The sequence below is a fragment of the Papaver somniferum genome, chromosome 10, assembly GCF_003573695.1.
Source record: "Papaver somniferum cultivar HN1 chromosome 10, ASM357369v1, whole genome shotgun sequence".
Classification (NCBI taxonomy): Eukaryota; Viridiplantae; Streptophyta; class Magnoliopsida; order Ranunculales; family Papaveraceae; genus Papaver; species Papaver somniferum.
The window spans coordinates 152,478,573-152,501,794 of NC_039367.1; the positions used below are offsets into that span (position 1 = coordinate 152,478,573).

At 37.4% G+C, this 23,222-nt stretch overlaps 3 protein-coding genes across 4 annotated transcripts; 2 read left to right on the forward strand and 1 right to left on the reverse strand.

Moving 5' to 3' along the window:
• The first annotated feature begins 2,489 nt into the window (after positions 1–2,489).
• On the forward strand, positions 2,490–5,771 carry LOC113316981 (F-box/kelch-repeat protein At3g06240-like). The gene is made up of 2 exons (XM_026565137.1): positions 2,490–3,805; positions 5,136–5,771. Exon 1 carries the CDS (start codon positions 2,590–2,592, stop codon positions 3,757–3,759), a length of 1,170 nt encoding a protein of 389 aa, XP_026420922.1. The 5' UTR covers positions 2,490–2,589; the 3' UTR covers positions 3,760–3,805; positions 5,136–5,771.
• Positions 5,772–16,408: 10,637 nt separating this feature from the next.
• On the forward strand, positions 16,409–19,412 carry LOC113317884 (F-box/kelch-repeat protein At3g23880-like). Of its 2 annotated transcripts, none has more exons than XM_026566004.1 (2): positions 16,409–17,636; positions 18,844–19,412. In XM_026566004.1, exon 1 carries the CDS (start codon positions 16,477–16,479, stop codon positions 17,419–17,421), a length of 945 nt encoding a protein of 314 aa, XP_026421789.1. In that variant the 5' UTR covers positions 16,409–16,476; the 3' UTR covers positions 17,422–17,636; positions 18,844–19,412. The 2 variants fall into 2 exon arrangements, with proteins under 2 accessions (XP_026421789.1, XP_026421790.1); XM_026566005.1 differs by lacking the exon at positions 18,844–19,412 and adding an exon at positions 17,932–18,831.
• A 1,079-nt stretch (positions 19,413–20,491) lies between these two features.
• On the reverse strand, positions 20,492–22,042 carry LOC113316558 (putative F-box protein At1g32420). Its single transcript, XM_026564716.1, has 3 exons — positions 21,570–22,042; positions 21,285–21,484; positions 20,492–21,168 (listed from the first exon to the last, which is right to left on the reverse strand). The coding sequence occupies exons 1-3, from the start codon at positions 22,040–22,042 to the stop codon at positions 20,492–20,494; spliced, it is 1,350 nt and encodes a 449-aa protein (XP_026420501.1).
• Between the last annotated feature and the right edge of the window lie 1,180 nt (positions 22,043–23,222).

Consider the following 23,222-nt stretch of genomic DNA (forward strand, 5'->3'; position numbering starts at 1 on the left):
TGTCCAAAAGATACTGCCACTGATTATTGTTATCAATTGCATTATGCGCACCATACATAAAAGTAATTAAGAAATCAGAGTTATGATTATGCGTATGGATGATAGCATGAATTGTGTCACTAATAGTGTGCATAATTTCAACATCTACTCCATCTTTCCAGGCTAAAGCAATACCACCAGATAGGCCAATAGCAGGATAAAACCAATAATGAGGATATCTAGTATGAGAAAGATAAAATCTCATATTGTTAGGTTGGGCTTTAGTTTATGACAAAAAGAAGATATCTGGATCATAGTGACTCAAGCAAAATCTCAGATAATCTCTAGTGTGAGGGTTTCCTATACCTTGACAGTTCCAAGAAAAAAATTTCATACTTGTAAGATTAAAAAAACCAGTGATGAAAATGGAGATAAAAGCAAAACTTCGAAAAGACAAAAACATAAAATAACAAGTAAAGAAAGAGGAAGATAAACACCTGTTGCCATGCATCAGTATGATTCTGAGCAACAATAGCATTAGCAGCAGCAATGTCCCACACATTTTCTTGATCATTATTATCTTGCACAGAGACAGTTTCATCAGCTTGAGTAGTCAAAATATTGTTCTCCAAATCAGCAGCAGTAGCTTGAGGCTCAGAAGATATCACCAAGGTAGGACAGTGTTGATATCTTTTCTTAGTACCACTAGTACTAGCACCATCACTTGACAAAGTTGATACCGGAATCACTGAAGAAGAAGGTTGAGATCGATTGTTGTAAGATGACGAAGCTTCAGAACCATAATCAGTAGCTGAGAAAATCAAAATATGCATCCCATCAAAAGGCCGAGGTTGCTCTTGATCATTAGGTTGACGAAGCCTGCTACGCCTTTGAGATCCATGTTGGAGAAAAAGTTGAGGTTCCTGTTGAGGGTTTCTTTGGGGATGGTTCAGCAAATCCAAAGCCTCTAACAATTTCTTCCATTTCCATCCTTCTATGAGCCATGTCAGCACAATCATTTGCTTCATTATTTGACATCTTACATTCAGAGCATAGACGATATGGTTGTTTCTCATAAAAGAATCCAATCCATCTTGTTACACCGGCATCATTAGCTGCAGTAATTCCAATGATGAGTGGAGTGTTAACATTGATGAGAACTAAAGCCCTATATTTAGAAGAAGTAGGAGGGTTTACTCCGTCAGGCTCAACAATTCTAACTTCACCCACAATGTTACCCATCATACGTAAGATATCATCATAAGTAAATTCAGGTAACAAGTATTTGTACTCTAACCAGTAAGGTAAAACTGAGAAATCAAGTTGATGATAATCCATAGTTGGGTTCCAATCTTTAAGCACTATCAAATGGCCATCAAAATTCCAAGCAGCTCCAAAAACAATAGCTTCTTTATCATCGGAAACTTGGAATTTAATAACAAAGATATTAGGTTCTAAATTACGCACCTGAACCATCCATCGATTATGTCTTTTGAGGTGAGGCCAAATGAATTTAGCAGCACGCTCATCATCTTGCCATGTCATAATACCAGGAGCATATAGTTTACCAGCAAGACTATACCTCCAATCTCTAACTCCATCTGAAATTCCAGTATTAGAATACATCACCACCCTTCTTCTAAGGGGTTCTTCACTGATTGAAACATCTTCCATTTGGTGAGTAATATTATTCATAACAGGTCTAGCCATCAGAATGAAGAAGTGAAAAAGATTGTAAGAGCAGAGTTGGGTATGGAAGAAATAATGGTTGGTAATATGCTTTTTATAGAAAAATTATGATGGAGGTGTCAAAAAGAACTGAATATATGTATGAGTGTTAAAATCGAGATCAGAAAGAGGTGTCAAGATGTAGTGAAGATAGGTATGGGTGATAAGGATTAAAAAAATTCAAAAACAGATAAACATTTGAGGATATCAAAGTATGTGAAGAACCATGGATAACAACGTAGACATACTTCCATAAAGGTGATATAGAATAACTCATTTGATAAACCCAATTCAGATAACTATGAAGTAAAGAGATAATGATGAATAACACCTGCACCACTGCAATAAAAAGCCAACTTTGAAGATGTCAACTTTGAGACTGCCAACTGTGAAGAAATTCCATGATGTGATGGGACATAACTGCTACACCAATGCATGACAACAAGGAGGAGAAGATTAACCTGCCATTAAAGGAAAAGGATTGAATTAAATCCAGAAATTTACAGTAAGATAATAAAATTAAGAAATTAGGACATAAAAAAACAGAAGAAAACAAAAAGAGAAACCCCTCAGCAAAACACAATTAATACAAGAGATAGAAGATAAGGGATTAAATCGATCGATCGAAACAAGTAAAACCAAATCAGATCAAAGGAAAATATTTAAAAATCAAGGTTGACTAAGTTGACTTAGGGTTTGAATTTCGCTTCGAAATGAAGGGTATTTAAATAGTATATCCCTTTTCCTTATAAACAAACACATCCTTTACATTGGGGGGCTGTTTCACTTTTCTTGCTTTACTCTCTCCCAAGTCCCAACAACCAAAATTCCCAATTTTTCAAACCCTAACACTTTCTTCTCTGTGTAAATCCTTCTTCTTTAATGGAGAATCTCAACAATCTCCCAACAGAAATTCTACTAGACATCATCACTCGTTTACCAGCTGATTCGATTTTAGATTGCAAATTAGTTTGCAGATCATGGATGAATTTTGTTTCTCATCATCCGTCATTCTATCAAATGTATTTATCTCATCTTAATCAATCAGCTAATTCTGGTAAGACCCCTTTTCTTGTTAAATCTAAGAATCAAGAACTTCATTATTTTGAGTATAACGAGAATCATGATGAAACACTTAATCATAGAACTAGAAGGTTCAATTTAACCCTTCCATATACATCTGATTGTATCGTTATTGGTTCGATTAATGGGTTAGTCTGTCTCTATAAAGCTGATCATACTCCTGTAATTTGTAATCCCCTGACAAGAAAATATGTTGTTCTTCCAAAATGTAAGAGACGGTCTGGTGAATCTGGTGATAAGTATATTCATATTTCGAGTGGATTTGGTTATCTTCCTTTGACCAACGAGTATAAAATTGTTGTACTGAATGCATCAGATGGAGAAATTGATTTTACAGATGTTGTGGTATACACTCTTGGCAGTGGCAATGGGTGGAGAAATGTTGGGAGGTTGGAGTTTCCGTCTCACAATCGATTATGTTATAATGAAACTGGTGTTTACGCAAACGGAGCTCTTCATTGGAAGGAAAATGATGAAAACGGAAGGGTTATGGTTTTCGATTTGACTGAGGAAAAGTTTGGTGAACTTCTTGCACCACCTCCTGTGCAACCAGATGGTATACGGCTTAACTATGTTATCGGTGAGTTGGGCGGGGTTTTGTATTATTCCATCTATTACTTCAGTGGAGGCATACGTTCTGATATATGGCTACTGAAAGTGAAGAAGGATATTCGTGACATGAAAGAGCAGGTGGAACATGAGTCATTGGGTTGGAGTAAAGCGTTTACTCTTCCTGGAAAAGAACCATTAGCCTTTACCAAGAATGGTGGTCTGTTATGTTACGCTTATAGCTCTCTCAACATTTATGATGCAACAACTTCAACCTCAAAAAAGCTTGTGGATTTTGGTGCATTTAGTCAAATATACTCTCACAAGAACACCTTAGTTTCCGTGAAAGAATTCGGAGAAGAAGATATAAAAGTAATGGAGTCAGCTGAAACTGAGGAGACAAAAACCCGTGATTTGTAGACAAAGCAGCTAGCAAGATGAGATCCCTGGATACACTTATTAACTGGTAATCTTCTCTGAGCTTCTTAGGAAATATTCATGTCATTACATAGATTTGTGTGGGTTTCAACTTGAGATTGCATAAACATTTTCACATTATCTTAGTGAGTATTATACAAAGCTTACTGTTAATCTGTTTTTATGCGACCAACCAGTCCCAACTGTATGGCATTTTTTATTTGTTTTTGGTCAAGCTGTATTATTTTGTGAATGTGTAATTCTGTTGCTACTTGATCTAATTGCAATTGGAGGATATGATGCATACTTTGCTATTCTGTTCTGTTCGTATACATTGGAGTTGAATAAGTATATGGAAGCAAGACCATGGAAAGTGAGGGTTTCTGGTTTCCCCAGCAGTATGAGGAAGTTGAGTCCGATCTTACTTCTTAGCATAATCAATGAATAATTTGGGACCCAAATTTGAACCCCCACATGTCCTGTTAATGTACAATCACCTTCATATTATAGATTTGGTAGTGTTGAATAGGGACTTGAGTCTGCTAAAGTTTGTCATTATTCATCTATAAGTTTCGCAGGAACAATAGAGTTATGTAGGCAGAGTTCTGTGTTATAGTGATCATGATTTATGTTCCAAGCTACCTTAACACAACTACAACCAGGATGCAGGACAATGATTCTGTTGCCAACAAGGATTTTGCCATCTGCTTATGGATGGATGAATTTTCCTATAGTTGTAATTTTCCACACATTTCATGCATACATCCTCAGTTGTATCGATTTCTGTACTGTTTAATAGCTGTAGCTCAGGTATATTCCTATTCGCACCATTTCGATAGGTTGTGTTTGTTTACCATTGGATAAAAAGAAATTTTCAATACAAACTTGTCGCTTAAGTTGTTACATCCAATGATTTTATTTGCATCATCGTACAATAAGTTAGCAGTGTAACTCTGATAAAAAAACATACACCGGGAGAGTCGTTATACTCCTATTTTCCAATTATGACTGAACACCATCTTTACTTGATGAACTGAGAGAGCCATAGCAATCTTTCCCCATAAGGAACCCGATCTTGTTACTTTGCTGCACATGAAAACCTCGATTCCAAAGGTTGTATACTTGATTTTGCAAGATTCACGTCTGTTTGCCTGTTGAGAAATTGCTGGAATGAGCATTTGCAGACGTTAGTTGGATAATTCAGTGCAGCGCAGTATCCAGGCGCTGTACCTGATCTGGATAAGTGTTTCAATTTTAGTTGACGAGGCTACTGATTATTGATTACAATCTCTTTTTTCATGATCAAATTAGAATTACTTGCTCTATTTATTATCAGTGACTTCCATACTAACAGGGTAATGCTAAATTGTTTTCAACAGCATTCCTGGTCATACTGTTTCATTCTGGAAAGAGCTTGATTCATCGAAGTAGATGTGGAAGAAGAGGCTGGAGCTGCAGGTTGAGGAAGCCAGTGTTGCTGCTATCTGATATGTATATGCTGGTTGTGATTGCGAGATTGCAGAAAGGGGATTCACTTTAACTGGTTATCATGTCTGATAAACCCACCTTACCAGTTACCACGCACAGTACTTCAAAAGGATTTTGCGGATCCTCAGTTGTATCCAGTTTTCACACTGTTTAACTCTAGGTCAGTCGGATTCCGATTTGCGGATCCTCAGTTGCATCCAGTTTTCACACTGTTTAAGTCTAGGTCAGTCGGATTCCAATTTGCATCATTTTGAAAGGATATGTGTGGTTCCCATGTCGTAGCGTCTGTCCTTCGTCTTGACTTATTTAGTTTCAAGTTGTGTCGCACCTTCTATTGTGCCTGCCGTTCTAAGTTTGTCTGCAAATAATCATGAAAAGGTCTATTTCCAATGTGTTTATGAAAACTTTATGCTATTACCCCCTGAAGCATCTCTTTGAATTGTATCCGGAAGCACATAATCTGTGTCCTTTTTCACTTGTCGATAAGACTGGAAGTTATAACCAAATTATTAAAAGTTTCTGTTTCATAAGAGCTCGTAATCTTTGAGATGTTCTGCATTTTCTATGTTTTTTTTATTTGTTTTTTTTCTTGTCCAAGAAAGCTGCAAATGGTGGCCTTAATTCTAGTTGGGTGACTAATCCCCTTGATTTTTTGTGTATTGTTTTGTTTAGTGATGTATCTGGCCTTCCCCAGATCTGTAAGGTTAGCGTAGCTTTTTGTTTAATACATTCCTCTTACCAAAAAAAAAAAAGAAGAAAAAAACAAAACGAGATTTTAGTAAAAACTCTTTGATTTTGATGCAATCGTCTCAATTTTAAAGTTTGGAATTCCAATTTTTCCACTTTGTTCTCTTTGTTGTACTTTCATCTCAATTCTAATGCTACTCCCTTCTTCCCAATTTAATTGCAGATATAGGTGTTTTTCACGTAGATTTGAATAAACGAGAGAGATTAATTTTTTCTTTCCAAGTGTATCTAGTTACTCCATTGAATAAACCATCGCAACCATTTCTCAAATCCTTCAACAACCTGCATCAACATCGGTGATCTCCTCTTGTTGTTTTCTTTTCTGGACCTTATGGCTAGCCAGAAATGAGTTAGTATACCAACAAAAGCAGAAGAATTCGGAAGAAATCCTAGCCTGGACACAAAAACTGCAACAAGAGTACTACCGGGCTATTCGCTCCACATCACCAGTCTTTCCAGGAGATGCACCAAAATTTAATCACCCAATAAGAGATAAAGGACTATCCACAATATCAGTAAGATGGACAATGTCTAAGATCAACTGGATTAAAATTAACACAGATGGAGTAGCCAGAGGTCATCCAGGATTTGCAGGAGCGGGTTTCATCTGCAGGGATTCGGACGCACGAACTATTTTAGCTCTGGCTCAACCACTGGGAATAACGACTGTTTTAACTTCAGAAACCTGGGCGATGCTCTTGGATGCAAGAACAACATCAGAAAGACTATGGCCAAAAGTAATATTTGAAATCGACTCAAAGAACCTATTGCGTTTCATCACCTCATCTACCCCTCCACCTTGTCACATAGCAGAAATGATTGAAGAATGAGATTCCAACAGATCCCGCGCAACCATCCAACACAACTACAGAGAAGGAAACCAGGCATCAGACGGATTAGCCAATCACGCGGCAGATGGAAGTCAATCAGGAAACTCATCAACCAAAATATAGGACCATGCAATCCCATCATTCATTTCTCTAATCTTATTTTCAGACTCAGTGGGTACCACATACCCACGACAAATTGTAAACTAAGTTCTCATAATAAATTATATGCTTCAAAAAAAAAATTGAATAAACCATCTAATTTTTTGTTTAAAAAGAAATTTCAAACCTTTATATCTAAATAAGGACAGAAGGAGTATAGCTAAACCATTATTTATTTATTTTTGATACGCGAAAATCGGACCTAGGCATTATCCGAATCCAGCCAGTCAGACTGGCCCAACCCGCCAAATGCAACAATGCAACTAATGTTATGGCTCAACTAATGTCCCTATGCCAGGTCTGTTTAGTTGACTTTGAATATTAATGTCAATAATGTTATGGCTCAACATTCTTCTTTCAGAAACTGGGTAATTTCCTAGTTTTCTGCAGGAAATAACATTGTTTTTGGTGCACGAATTACTAGGCATGATATTAATAAACTTCTTATGGTGGCAGTTTGGGCTATCTGGAAGGATAAATGTTCTAAGATTTTCTAGAACATCAATCCTAATAGAACTATGTCATTAGATTGTATTAGTAGATTTGCTTCTTAAGGATCAATTTCTATTACTGGTTCTAATGTGATTGTGCAGAAATTGAGATGGAGACCTCCAGACAGTAACTTTTTGAAAATTAATTTTGATGCATCTTTTAAGATTGAAACTTTGCAATGTGGAATTGGACTACTTGTGAGAAATTGTGCAGGCAGCTGCATTGGTGCTCAAGGAAAATATTTTAATGGAGGAATGAAAGTTGGAGTTGAAGTGCAGGAACTGGAATGTAGAGCTATGAAAGCAGCAACTACTCTAGCAGTTTCAAGAAATCTCTGGTAGGCTCTTAAAGATGTAAAAAATAAGAGTAAAAGAAAGCCTACTTGTTAAACCGCAAGTGCACGGTGTCGGTTGTAGTTTGTGCAAGAACGGGTCGAATCCACAGGGACTTGTGTGTGTAGTTGAAGTTTCCTAAGCTAAGCAGTGACAGTAAGTGACAGTGGCATTGACAGTTACAATGGCAATGAGCCAAAGGCAGTGAAGTATAGAATGAAGGTACTAGGGTCTTTGAATCTACTTCTTGATCCTAAGCTAAGGCAGCATCTAATCGAATCATGTCTTGTTTCATCTCAGGAAATACTATAATGGGTGATTTATCAACTAATTTTACTAGCATACCCCTAGCATCAGCTGTCTTTCTACAGCACAGTTGATCACAGGATTACTTGCACAACCAATTAATCTATCAACTCTAAGGCATTTGGGCACAATCCTTCTAATGTACTGAATTTTTAACCATTATCACTCACTTACCCCTAGCATCAACTGTCTTTCTACAGCACAGCTGATCACAGGCTTGCTTGTTCAAATGGCTACTAGCAGTCCTAACTCATTTTTAGCACTACAAGAACAATGACATGATTACTAACTATCTTAACATACAATCAAGAGTTTCATCTAAACCCTAGCACATGAAATTAGAACATGATAAACATAATTAACATTTGAAATTGAAATTAACTGAATTAAGAACTATAATTGAAATTCATAGAACATGGATAATTGAGGGCACTGGCTAGTCCAGGCCTCTGAGGTGGTGTTCTGGCTAATCCAGGCATACTTTCTACAACACACAAGCCTTCTATTTATACCCAAAATTAGGGTTTACAATTTTCCCCCAAATTCAAAACAGGGCAGTTAGGGTTTCTGATTTCTCACCTAATTTGATGGGACAATTGCTCCATCTCTTCGACCCACTCTTCTTCTTCTCTTCCTGCTCCTACCCATGCCTCAAATTTGTGTTATTTCTCAATCTAATTTACCAAACTCACACGCCTAGGGTTTCTGAGAAGAGGAGAGTGAATTAGGTCTCTGAAATTAGAAGGGAATAGGTGATGGATGATGGGGTGATGGGGTTGTTGGTGATTTGAGAGCTCGGTGGTGGTTGTGGTGGTGGTTGAGCGGCGCAGTGGAGGTGATGGTGGTGGCAGAGTTTTTCTCTGCAGACGGAATGGAGAAGATGGAGTCGATGGAAAGAAGGAGGGGAGTGTTTGGCGATGGGTATAGGGTTAGGTTGTTCGAATGTGAGGCGGGCTCATCAGATTTCGATGTTAGGCGAGTGATAGGCGTTTGATCGATACATCTGAAATGCATCCAACGATAAGATGGAACATAGCCTTCAGCGACCATCGGATGAAGAGATACAACGAAACTAATGGCGTGAGATGGAGTTAGGTGCTGTAGTGTTGGTCAGGAATTGCAGACTTTGATGCACGAAGAGGAGGCGACCGTTGGATGATATGGATCCAGTCTGACGGCTACATGAGAAGTGGGTTATGGATTTGGGTTTTGGTTTGGGAGATAAGTTGGGCTTGGGATAATTCTGAGCCCATTTCTTCTTTAAGAACAATTTCTTCCTCTTCAAGCCCACTTCTAGCCTTTTGGTCTTGTGCACAACATTCTTCGCGGCTTCCTTGTGTAATTCCTCCCGGCTTTTCACCACTTTTCTGCTCCGCAACTCATCTAGTCTTTATTTACAACCTAGAAATACAAAATTAATTAATAAAAATATTTATTCTTGAAAACAATGAAAATACAGAATATGGGATAAAATGTAGAATTAATGTACAAAAGATGAGTTAAATGCCAAGAAAAATATATAGAAATATGCACTTTTTAGCACTCATCAATCTCTCTAATATTATTTTTGAGTATGATAGTCAGGTTCTAATGTAGTCAATCAATTAACCAACGTACTATGTTTATTGGATGAATCGGTCTTTGGTTCTATATATTAAATTTATTTTATGTAAAATTAGTATACGGAAGTGTGTGTCTGTCAAAAGAGAAGTTAATGTAGTTGCAGACAAGATAGCTAAGAGAGCTAGGCTTTTAAAGTCTGATTTGGATTTTCACAATAATCTCCCCCGAACATATATGGATGGGTTGATCAGGATAATGTTGTAACTTCTCATTAATATCAATATATTCTCTTTTGCATAACAAAAAAAAAACTAACTAAACTATTAGTATCACAAACCTTTACAGCGGGAATTAAGCCCACCGATCTATAAATTTGGACCCAACTAGAATTCTATATTAATTGTTCCAATTTAGATTCCTTATCGGCTTCCTACCGTAAAAGCAGTAACCTAGTAAATATTTGCATAAAAAAATAAACCCCGCAATTGGAAATATACACATTAATTGGGGGATACCGAATAAAATAAAATAGATACAACTTGAAATAATTTACATAACCCTTTGTCCATATATATTTTATCATGACCAAATTATCCTTGTACTTTCACACAATAATTTTTGAAAATATATAATTTTTATTAAAATAATTTTTAACGTTTTTGTTAAAATATCATGCCGATTCTAGAAAGGCGGCATGGAAACGAATGAACTCCATGTCGAATGTTTTAAAAAGGTTTTCTAAAAAAATCATGATCATTGTGCCGATCGTGTCAAAATTTCAACGCTTCAGCCGGCAGGGCCAACTTTTTTTTTCAGTGCTAACCAAAAACAGTCGGCATTGCTTGTGTAATGATTATCGTGCCAACTGGTCGACATTGTTTATGTAATAAATGGAAAACACCAACTTTTGGCATAGTGTATTCTACGCCGACTGTGTACCTTCTACTGATGGTATTTTAAAAAGAAAGAAAAAATGAAAAACATAAAAAAATATATAAACAATAATTATTAAAAGCGGTGACTTAGGCTTTTTTTCCTCACCAAATAATATGTAGGTTCAGGAGGATAATATGGTGCCATGTTGTATATCATGACGACCGATGGCACCAAGTTGCGTATATAAATAAACTAAAGATCTTATCTCCGCCAATTGTATACATTTGTTCGGCGGACCCGCCGGGGGCTCATGAGGAGGGAGTCCTATTTATGTTCATTTCTTTTTGTAAATTGTAGAGTAAAGCTAGCATGCAATTATAAAAGGATTTTAACCGTGGCACAAGAAAAGCCTCGATTGCCTATCCTTTTAGTCCAACTATTATTTATGTATTCCATTTTATCAGGGGTTTAATTGGCAAAAAAACTAGAATATAACATCGTGCCTTAAAATTTTACAATTTTATCTCGTTGGAAAATTTTTAAAGAGATCTCCATCATGAGCACAAACAACAATATCAAATTTAGAGTTTTTACGAAAAATTTGGAGGTGTTTATACTTTTAGGCACAATTAAACGATGTATATACCTCAAAAATAACATTCCAATAGAACCTGGCTAAATTGGGGCTTATGTCACTTAATTGGGGCCTAATACCAGCTGACAAAATAGGGTCATTGGGAGAAAATTCGTAGAAACCCCTTATCCAATATTTATATTAATGCCCAATATACCCTTATTAAATTAGTGCTAATTCGGATTATTAAATAATGTTTAATCAAATTAATCCTGAAATTAACTTTCATTAATCGATAATCAAAACTTGTAAAAAAAATTAGTTTTTACTCGATCCAGAATCGGTTTATGTTAGTGCATTTGTAAACCGATTTTGGGTTGAGTTTTATGCTTAGGAAGATGTAAATCCAGAATCGGAGTTTTATCAATACCCACATAAACCGATTCCAAAAATCAGACATCTTTAATGCACATGTAAACCGATTATGCCTTACTTTCAGAAACAAAATATTCATTACATAGTTTAGGAAATTAGCCCACTACATATATATAGGACTCCGTATGGGAATTCTAGAATTTGACACATCAAATGCTCATCAATGAACCTCCGAGCACGTCGGTACAACGTCGTATATTCTTTGTGGTGAATGAACTTTCTTTCCCCATTACGAATTCTCCATAGACCGTTGAAACGTTCCAGCTGAAATTCAATGAATTCTTATATGTTAGTATGTGAACTAGTGTAGTTGACACATGTATAAAAATGATCGCATTACTCACCTTTTCCCTAAGAGGAGCTCGTGAATGATAGTGGTACACCATATTTCTAACTATTACGTACTTTCGCATTGCCCCTTTAATGTATTAGAATCGAAATGCCAAGTCTCTCCATTTGCGGTTGTTGGGATTCGCGTTACCCCCGTAAAAGAACTCTTTAACTCTCTTCTAAAACATTGAATAAATTTCATTCGGACGTTCGCGGAACATATTAGCAAAGGATTTAACGAGACACAAATCTCCAAACGGTTCCCATTCCATTTTCTAGGCTAAGTGTGTGATATGGGAGTGGCTGAAAGAGGTTGTCCTTATATAAATAAGGACTCAACGGCTATTTTTTTTCAAATTCAAATCAAACAATCGGATTTGATGTATGTCCACATAAACCGATTGTGTCCTTACAAAATCATATAAATTGTGCCTCTCAACAATCGGGCTTTTGTAATGCACATGTAAACTGATTGTAAAAGTTACAGAACTTTTCTTTATAAAAATCGGTTTACATTTTTGTACATGTAAACCGATTCTAAAAGTTACAGAACTTTTCTTCTTAGCAATCGGGCTACATATTGGTTGATGAAAACCGATTCTTGGCTTCAAAAGTTACAGGAGTTTTTTTCATGACAATCGGATTTTATAAAGGTACATGTAAACCGATTCTGAAACTGAACCTCTGGGAAATTTTCAGAATCGGATTACATATAGTTATATGTAAACCGATTCTGACAGAAAAAAGCTAGAATCCTCATTTTTTTCCACACACATTAAGTCATTCATAAACTAGAAACCATATTAAGTCATTCATAGACTAGGAGTGTAACCAAACATAATTCGACAATAAGTTTTGACTTCATAATTATCCATATTTAAAGACATAAACATGAATATAACCATTCATTCATGAACATCCCCACCACGACCACGTCCATCGCCATGACCACGTCCACCGCGTCCTCGTTTCCTAGGTTGGGCGCTGCTCGATGTACCTTCAAACATCTTTTTGGTAGGGGCTCTCTTTCTCTTCTTCTTTTGCTCATCCTCCTCTTCCCTCCTCCTCCTCCTCATCATCATCATCCTCTTCCTGCTCCCCAAACTTTGCACCAGCTTCTACATCTTCGAGACCGTTCGATTCATCAATTAGTTTTTCATTGGCCTTCACATTTTTCCCGTCTCTGATTTCTAGCTTTTCCCGGGTTATCAAGTATTTGACTCGTCTTCTCTATTTCAATTTCAAATAACAAACATTCAATATATAATGTAAAAATCATTAACAAAATCGTAATTGAGTAACAATAAGCACCAAGTATTGGAGAGTCGTATCTTTGTCCTCTCTCATGGGCCTCTCATCTACTCGTATCACTCGAGTATGCGAAACATTGAGGTACCACGACATGTAACCTGGAATTGCCTCGACATCTGTTCGAGATGGACCCAACCAAAGGATATTTGTGAAACGCTCTGTTATCCCAATAATCACATGATGGGAAAGGCCGGTGAACAATGACAATATCACTGTCATGTCTTTGGTTTTTGTCTCATTGAATTTGAAATCCTTGTGCGCCTTTGAGATTTTTTGTATGTAACCGCATTGTCTTGCGACTCTAGACGGGTTATACATTACATATCCTCTTGGTGAAACAAAGGCCCATGATATTCACCTTGCTCTGGGCACCCAACCTTTTTTCCTTTTCCTTTAGCCAAAGCCTCCTTGTAAGGATCAAAGACAACATCCTTCGTCGTCAAGTTATCTAACTGGCGTCTCAAATTCAAATAATTCATTCTTTGTTTCTTCGGCTTACTTCTGTAGGTGTACTTGTTTCCATACTGCTGCCTATCCCAATCCTTGTTCTCAAAAGCCCTTTTAGCAAATATTGGGAAGTGAAAATATATCCACGCCTGCAGAAAGGTCATATTCCCTCCGAGTTGGTTCCTTTGAGCCCTAGAATCCTTTCTCAACTGCGTCAAAGAGTGTGCACGGATGGCAGTGCCCCAAGAGTAGTCTTTTATCTTGTTAAATGGTTGCAACAGCTGGATAAAGTTGGCGTTAACACGTGCACCGGAAACGTCGGGGAAGATAACAGCTCCAAGGATATAGAGGACATACGCATTGGCCTGGCGATGATACGTTGCGGCTTCACCGCTTTTCCCTCATGACGAAGCTTATTTGTTCGCATAAAGTTGCTCCTCAGCCTCGAGAGATGGAATATCCTCTTCTTTGCCTTGACTACTAGCATCGCCTTCTTGGTCTTCTCTTCATCCCATTGGAACACTTCCTTGGTCCACGCATAAATATTGTCTCAATCAATCTCTTGCGCGTAATATTTGTGCTTCACGGCTTTACCTTCTATGCTTAGCCCTGTAATGAACTTCGCATCATTTGGAGTTGTCGTCATTTCTCCAAACGGAAGATATAAAGTATCTGTTTCCCCGTAGTATCTCTCAGCAAAGGCGGAACAAACAGGTCTATCGTAAGTAAGGTGTCCCAAATTGTTGACCACAAAAAGCAACCCGTAGAATTGACTAGATCGACCACTTCCAGAACTTCTCCCCTGATTAATTCATCAGCTATAAGTGGTTGTTGCCTCATCTTACTCACTGACGTTCCAGGCTTCATAATACGAATGGTATGCTTGTGATCCTATAAAACCAAACAACCACGATGGACAATAATCAAAACACTACACAGATAACAATGTTTACATTACATGGAACAAGGTTTAGGTACTTACTATGGTATTGTAGACGACGCCGACCCAACTGCCTTTGTAACCCCATAACACATTTCCTCCATCAGCTGGTATCCCTAAAGGTGGATCATCAGGGCCGCGAGCAAGCATCTTCAGATCGTCGGGCATGTGGTCACCTTTCTTCTTCTTTGGAACTTCTTTCTTCTGACCTTTTCCTTTAGGGTCTCCTTCTTGTTCTTGGACGACTTCTCTTATCTCTTTATCACCTTCCTCGTCACCTTCTTCTTCTTCATCACTTTCATTCTCATCACTTTCTTCTTCACCACCTTCTTTGTCACGTTCTTCTTCATCACTTTCTTCTTCAACACCTTTCTTGCCACGGGCATCTTCATCACTTTCACTCTCATCACTTTCTTGTTCAGTAGTTGTATCTGAATCAGGTTCTTGATGTGTTTGTTGCTCCGCTCGAGGTGGTGGGTCATTGATGCTGATCCTTTTGGATTTACTCCTTGTGGCCCTTCGGTGGGAAGCATTCAAATTTTGACCGTCTTTTCGATGAGGTCCCAAAGGCTTAGGATTAGCATGGTCATGTTTCTTCTTATATTTCTTTTCGGCTTGATTTTTTTCCTGTAGAATACGGATTTAAGCAACAAAAAACAATGGAATAGAATGCATTTTTAAAGTCAGGGTATATAATCGGTTTACTCGATATACATATGAAATCCGATTCCAAACATATAAAATTAACAATCGGATTTTTGCAAGTGCTAATGTGAACCGATTCATGAAATTGGTTTACTCGATATACATATAAAGTCCGTTTCTAAAATTAACAATCGGTTTTTATTAAGACATATGTAATCCGCTTCCAACAAAATAAGATCCAGGAAGATTGGCTACAACAATCGGGCTATTTATATACTAACGTTCCCCGATTCCTTTTCACATGCAGAACAATCGGATTATAAGTTTATGAACATAATCCGTTTTTAATAAGAATCGGGTTACTTCGTGACTAACGTAATCTGATTCTGTAAACACTGAAATTTTTGGATTTCAAAATTCTCGATTTCTAACCTAAAGCATGTTACTAAACCCTTGTTTAGAGGATTGGATTGATAGAAAAGTACCTGATTTGACCCATTTCTTCCTCCTGTGCGATACGAGAGGCTTCAGATTGTTCTTGCACTTCCCTCGTTCTATTTCGAATTGCTTCAACAAGCCTGGGATCGTCGTCACTAGAATGATTCTTGTTAGTAGCATACTTAGTTCTTGGTTTCGACATTTTATGGAAGAAAGAAAACGATTAATCGTTTTTGAATCGTCGATAATCGACGATTTTTGGTTTCAAAAAAATGGAAAAAGAGGGAGTGGAGGAGATGAATCGGTTTTTATGTTAGAAATAAAAACTGATTTTTGTTAGCTAGGTTTATAAAGGATTGATGGGGACAATTTAGTAATATTAATATTTTTTTAAGATAATTTTGGTAGTTTACATAAATATTAGATACCCCTTATCATTGTGAATTGGATAGATGAAGTAATCTATAGGCCCCAATTTAACCAGGCAATAGAAAAATGATATATAACACGGTATGCAATGAACGATGTTTCGTCTTTCTTCGGACAGCTCCGGCAGCGGTGTAAATACATGTATCGCAAAACTTAATTAAAAGAAGCACCAAGTTTCCTAATTAGTAATCTTAGTTAGCTACTGACTATTAACAACAAACACACTAAATCTGTTGGGTGGAATTAGCAAGTATTTGGGCTAATAAGTAAAAAGACGGAAAAAGTCCATACTCTTTAGTCTTCACTTTCTCGCAGCAACCAAAATTCCCAAATTTTCAAAACCTAAGAATTTCTTCTCTGTGTAAATCCTCTTGATTAATGAAGAATCTCAACAATCTCCCAACAGACCTTTTACTAGACATTATAATTCACACACCAATTGATTCAATTCTAGACTGCAAATTAGTTTGCAGATCATGGAGGGACCTTGTTTCTCATCATCCATCCTTCTCTCAATTGCATTTATCTCGTCTCAATAGCTCCACTGATTCTGGTAAGACCTCTTCTTTTATTGTCAAATCTAGGAATCAACAACTTCATTATTTTGAGTATAATGATGAAACAGTTAATCATAGTCTCAGAAGGTTCAATTTAACCCTTCCATTTACATCTGAATATATGGTTATTGGTTCGTTTAATGGTATAGTCTGTCTCTATAAATCTGATCATACTTCTTTAATTTGTAATCCCGTGACAAGAAATTATGTCGTTCTTCCAAAATTTAAGGGAGGATGTGGTGAGTATGTTTATTGTTCGAGTGGATTTGGTTATCTCCCTTTAACTAATCAGTATAAGGTTGTTGTATTGTATAAATTAAGGAGAGAACCTAGTTTTATAGAGGTTGCGGTATATACTCTTGGCAGCGGCAAAGGGTGGAGAAATGTTTGGAGGTCGGGGTTTCCGTTTCGATTATGTTATAATGAAACTGGTGTTTATGCAAATGGAGCTCTTCACTGGAAGGAAAATGATGAAAAAGGAAGGGTTTTGGTTTTCGATTTGACCGAGGAAAAGTTTCGTCAATGTCTTTCACCACCTCCTGCGCCACCAAAGCCGGAGGAGGGTATGCGTCTTAATTATTTTATAGGTCAGTTGGGCGGGGTTTTATATTGTTCCATCTATTACTTCATGTCAGACATACATTCTGACATATGGCTGCTAAACGAGAAAGAGGATATTGGTGACATGAAAGATCAGGTGGAACACGAGCCATTGGCTTGGAGTAAACTGTTCTTTTGTCCTGGAAAAGAACCATTAGCCTCTTGACATTTATGATGCAACAGATTCAACCATGAAAAAGCTTTTGGATTTTCGTCCGTTTTGTCAAATATACTCTCACAAGAACACCTTAGTTTCTTTGAAAGAATTAGGAGAACAAGATATAAAAGTAATGGAGTCAGCTGAAATTGAGGAGACAGAAACCCATGATTGGTCGACAAAGCAGCTAACAAGATGAGATCCCTGGATGCACTTATTAAATGGTAATCTTCTCTGAGCTTCTGAAGTAATATTCATGTTATTATATAGATTTATGTGGTTTTCAACTTGAGATTGCATAAACCTTTTCACATTATCTTAACGAGGATTATACAGAGCTTACTCTTAGTCTGTTTTTACGCAACCTGTCTCAACTTTATGGCAATTTTCTTTTATTGTTTTGTGTTGTTTTTAGCTAAGTTGTATTGTTTTGTGAATGTGTAATTCTGTTGCTACTTGATCTAATTGCAATTGGAGGATGTGACACATACTTTGCTATTCTGTTCTGTTCGTATACAGAAGCAAGACCATGGGAAGTGAGGGTTTCGGGTTTCCCAGCAGTATGAGGAGGTTGATTCTGATCTTACTTAGCATAATCAACGAATAATTTGGGACCCAAATTTGAACCCCCACATGTCCTGTTAATGTGCAATCACCTTCATATCATAGATTTGGTAGTTTTGAGTAGGGAGTGGAGTCTGTTAAAGTTTGCCATTATTTAATTAGTTTCGCAGGAAAAATAGAGTCACATAGGCAGAGTTCTGTGTTATAGTGATCATGATTTATGTTTCAAAATACCTTAACACAAACTACAACCAGGATGCAGGACAATGATTCTGTTGCCAACAAGGATTTTGCCATCTGCTTACGGATGGATGAATTTTCTTGTAGTTGTAAATTTCCACACATTTCATGCCTACATCCTCGGTTGTATCAGTTTCTGTACTGTTTAATAGCTTAAATCAGCTACATGATAGGATGTGTTTGTTTACATTTGATAAAAAAATAAAATTCATTGCGAACTTGTAGCTTAAGTTGTTACATCCAGTGATTTTATTTGCATCATCATCAATTTTCTTTACTTGATGAACTGAGAGAGCCATTGCAATCTTTCCCCATAACCCGGTCTTGTTACTTAACTGCACATGAAGACCTCGAGTCAAAAGGTCGTATACTTGATTTTGCAAGATTCATGTCTCCTGTTGAGAAATTGCTGGAATGAGCCTGCAGACTGCAGCCATTAATTGGATAATTCACTGCAGTGCAGTATCTAGGTGCCGTACCTTTGGATATGTGTTTCGGTTTTAGTTGATGAGGCTACTGACTATTGATAATACAATCTCTTTCTTCCTCATCAAATTTGAATTTCTTGCTGCAATTGTAATCTGGGAGTTCCATACTAACCGGGTCATGCTAAATTATTTTCAACAGCATTCCTAGTCATACCGACTCTTTCTGGAAAGATTTTGATTCATCGAAGTAGCTGTGAAAGAAGAGGCAGGAGGTGTAGGTTGAGGAAGCCCGTGTTGTTGCTTTCTGGAATGTATATTGTGATTGCCAGCTTGCAGGAAGAGGATTTAATATAACTGGTTATCATGTCTGAAAAGGACACCTTACCACACAGTACTTCAAAATAATTTGCTGATTCTCAGTTGTATCAGTTTTCATACTGTTCAACTCTAGGTCAGTTGGATTCCAATTTGCAACATTTTGAAAAGATGTGTTCGGTTACCATGTCATAGCGTCTGTCCTTTGTGTTAACTTATTTAGTTGCTAGTTGTGTCGCACCTTCTTCTGTGCCTGCAGTTCTAAGTTTGTTTGCAAGTTATCATGAAAAGTTCCAATTCCAATCTGTGTTTGTGAAAACTTTTGAATTTTCCCTTCAAAGTTATTATATTACCCCTTGAAGCAAAAACAACAAGAAATATTATAAAAGAGCTTCCTACATATACTCTGTTGTATCAGTATTTTAGTCTCGTAATATTTGCAATGTTCTGCATTTTCTTTGTTTCTCTCAGCATACAAACAGTTCCAACAAAATAAGATTTTGAATCTTTGTTAATAACTCTTTAATTTTGATGCAAGCAGCTCAATTTCAAATTTCTTTCATTTTTTTTTATAGTTGATGTTATTCCATTTTTTTTTTCAAATTTCTTCTCAATTCTTTCGGCGGTACAATTTTTAACCATAATTTCATTCTAACTGGTCAAACTTGGTGAGTTTTTTTTTTCCTAGACCGACATTGTAAAGAAGTGGCCACTCCCGAGCAGTGGGTCGCATTTCACCAGCAATTGACGCCGACTTGCCAAAAATGTAGATGTTCGCAGAGCGAAATGGAGCAAAGCCTTCATAACACAGGAAAGCAAAATGAGTTTTGGCATCTTTAACTTTCAGAAACAATTTGGATCCATAAGAAGAGTTAAAAGCATACGTTGCGCAGGAAAAATACAAATAAGAGAAAACATAATATCACCCAAAATACCTCCATTAGGATCATCCGACAATTCATTTACTTACTATTACACCCATCCACCTATCACCATGCAAAGCTAAAAGCATAAAACATCATTTATCCATCCGGCAGCGTTTGGCAACCTAAGTATTCTTTTTATTCTCCTTCTCATGTTTTGCCATGGTATGGTATATTCTGACCAATCATAATTTAATTAGAATCCTCAGTAATCACCTGTGGAATCAAAAACCGATAAACCAATCTAATCAAACCATGCAGAACAGCTTAAACGTATATAAACCAACATACACTATAAGAATATGATTAAAGAAAGAAGATATGTAACGATTTATCAAAACTTTGCACCAACAACAGATAGCGTGAGTATGAGCAACGTTGCTAACCTTCTCACTCTCCGGAGCCTTCTGCAGCGTTTTGAGGCACATTTGTTGTTGGGCTACTTGCCTTTCCAACCTTTACTTGCAACATGCAAACATTTAAGGAATTAATATTTACTGAATTGAGGAAAACAAAAACTTCAGGCAGCTTTTTATATTTGCAACATGCAAACACTCACCATATATGAAGCACATTTAAGGAATTACTCACTTCTTGGTTGTGTCTGAATCAGCACTTTCCAACGGGCCAAAGGCTTGATGCAAAAGATCTGATCAAGGAAACAGAAGCTAGTTTCGAATATAAGGAAGCAGAAACCAATTCCGTAACCACACCACTTTTAGGCATTTTTGTTGACGTCTTCTCTTTCAAATCATAAGAATATAAAGAGACTTTCTTTATATCTCTAGTCACAGCTGGGTAGGATTCTATAATGATCCGGTCTTCTCCTGCAACACCATGGAAGTAAGGGAATCTACCATGCCTGCCCCACTGAAAAGGTAACTTCATGGTAATTTCAGTCCACTTGCTGTAGTTGCCAGTAGAAGTATCATCACCACAAATCCATAGCTTCACAACATTACCAGTCCATCTTTGAAGTAAAGCTAAATGCCCACCCACTTCTATTAAACCATCGAAAGGACCACACCAATAGCCTCCTGGTGGGTTCTTACATTTGTCTCTGATATCTTGAGGAACCTGAATCACTTTGAATTTCTCTTGTCCAACATCAAATGCATTTATTTTTTCGGGGACGCCAATGAATTGCTTACCCCAATATATAAAACCATTTGAGTAAACTGAAACTTTTACATCATATGAATATGGTATTTTTTCGTCGACGTATCTCCAAGTGTTCTCTCCTACGGTAAAGACCTCACAAAAGTCGTCCCACCGGATGTCTTGACCTATTTTACGACATTAGAATTGCGTACCACCTGTCCACGTACCCTCCAAGCGCACACAACTTTGTGTTGTTTGGTGGCTGGATCAAATCCAAAGAAATAGGTTGGTAACAATATACCACAAGCATGATCTGCAATGAAATTGTACTTTTTGTTTTCACGAAGTGATGTAGCTATCCATGGTGTTAATTCTCTAGTACTCGGATTCAGTATGCGAACAGCAGCTAAACTATGGTTAGCAAAACAAATCAATCCATTAACAGGTTTAAGAATCTCATCATAACGAAATGAATGGTTCTCTGATTTTGAAACAGTAGTTCTATTGGCATGCAATGTTCCACTTTCAAACAAATTGGCTAGCAAAAAAGACTGGTTATACTTATATTCCCCCCGTATTTACATGCCTATTTGTACTCCTGCGCCCTGCGTAAATCTTTCTTCTATCAGAGGGATCAACCTTGGTATAACGTGGAACAAGAATAAAGAGATCTTGACAATGTTGCTTTGATCGACTGAAGTGTAAATCAATCAAACCTTGATCTTGGCAAATTGAGAACTGCCAATGTTTGCTTACACACTTGAAAGGCATGAGTGATTTGATTGGGAGACGGCTCAATATCTCAAGCAGTATTCTATAGTGATCGAAAATACTGCTGCTGCCGTCCTTAACCTTGTCGTCACTACACTTTCCCATGGCCTTCCCATTGTTATCCATCTTCATCTTCTTATTCTTCCTCTGTCCTATAATTTCATGTTCCTCCTCCCTTTTGCTGCTGCTAGTATTACTACCAATAACAAGTTTTGAGTTGCCACTACTACTACACTTGTTACTCTTTCTGGTATCATTGCTCCCATGTCTCTTGGCTTTGTTACCCATTATCACCTCTCTCACCATATCAAATCGGTAGCAAGCTCCAAATAAATAATAAATTAATTAACATAAAATCAAAATCGACCCACGAACCACAGATCCTAGTTAGTAATTCTCCCTATCATTCTCGAATGATTCGCGAACGTGTCCGAACTGATCGAATCCGAATGATTGATAGACGCATTTATGTGTCTAATATAGCTCATTTGTATATATTGTTAGTACTCAATTTTGTACTTATTTGGTTATTTTATTTATTTGTAGGTGTTTTTAGAAGAATAAGGATTTGCGGCGAAATTGGCTGAAAATGCGGCGTTTGGACCTCCGTTGATAGAGTACCGGAAGCGCCCCAGAAGTGTACCGGAAGTACCCCAGAAATACCCCGGAGGAACCCCGAAAAAGTGCGAAAAATGCCCCAGAGAACACTTGCTATACGGACACTTGATTTTGGATAAGGGGTAACCTAATTACTAAGGGGGGACCTATTTCCAGGCAGCTGCTAAAGGGAGAACAGCACAGGATAAGGGCACCCACCTTCTTCACGTTTTGAATTAAAAAAAATGGCGGGAAAATGCATGCAGCGTCTGGCAGATTTGAAGATCGAATTTTGGACGTGATTTTAGGAGATTCAATTGCTGTATTTGGTACGTATGGACTCTTCATGACTAAACAGGCCTGATACAATCAATTGGACCCAACCAATTGGGCTGGAATGGCCGAGAGAGAGTTTCAAAGTCTCAACAGAGAGACGTGTTCTGTTTCGAGTTCAGGAGATTTTTGAGAGATTTCTGGAGGACTTTGACGCTGGATTAACATGTACACGGTCTTATTCAAGTCTAGGGAAGAGTTTGGTAGCTATTTTATAGCTAACAACACGTGAAAAAGCTCAACAGAAGCGATTATTCTCTCAACAGCGCAGAGAAGAAAAAGAAAGAAAAAGTCGGAATTTATACGAGATATTTGGGGTCTGTGGGATATATAAGAGTTGTTTCAAGTCATAAGAGGAGTTAGAAACCTTGAGGAGAGAGTTTAGAGTCCAGGAGAGCCGAGGAGAAGCGATTACAGAGAGTTATTGCTGCTGCTGCTGCTGCCATTAAAGCTTCTGAAGAACACGAAGAACAGACTGCTCAGAGCAGTCTTATTTTCTGCAGCGTCAACAGCAGCAGCGGGGTGTCGTTGTTTTACA

What these genes read in the sequence shown, in the direction of transcription:
- LOC113316981 (XM_026565137.1), top strand. Translation starts at nt 2,590, where the DNA reads ATGGAGAATCTCAACAATCTCCCAACAGAAATTCTACTAGACATCATC.
- LOC113316558 (XM_026564716.1), bottom strand. Translation starts at nt 22,042, where the DNA reads ATGGGTAACAAAGCCAAGAGACATGGGAGCAATGATACCAGAAAGAGT. An exon ending in GGGCGCAGGAGTACAAATAG is followed by an intron (nt 21,485 to 21,569) that starts GCATGTAAATAC and finishes GCATGCCAATAG; the next exon opens with AACTACTGTTTCAAAATCAG. An exon ending in CATTGCAGATCATGCTTGTG is followed by an intron (nt 21,169 to 21,284) that starts GTATATTGTTAC and finishes GTCGTAAAATAG; the next exon opens with GTCAAGACATCCGGTGGGAC.
- LOC113317884 (XM_026566004.1), top strand. Translation starts at nt 16,477, where the DNA reads ATGAAGAATCTCAACAATCTCCCAACAGACCTTTTACTAGACATTATA.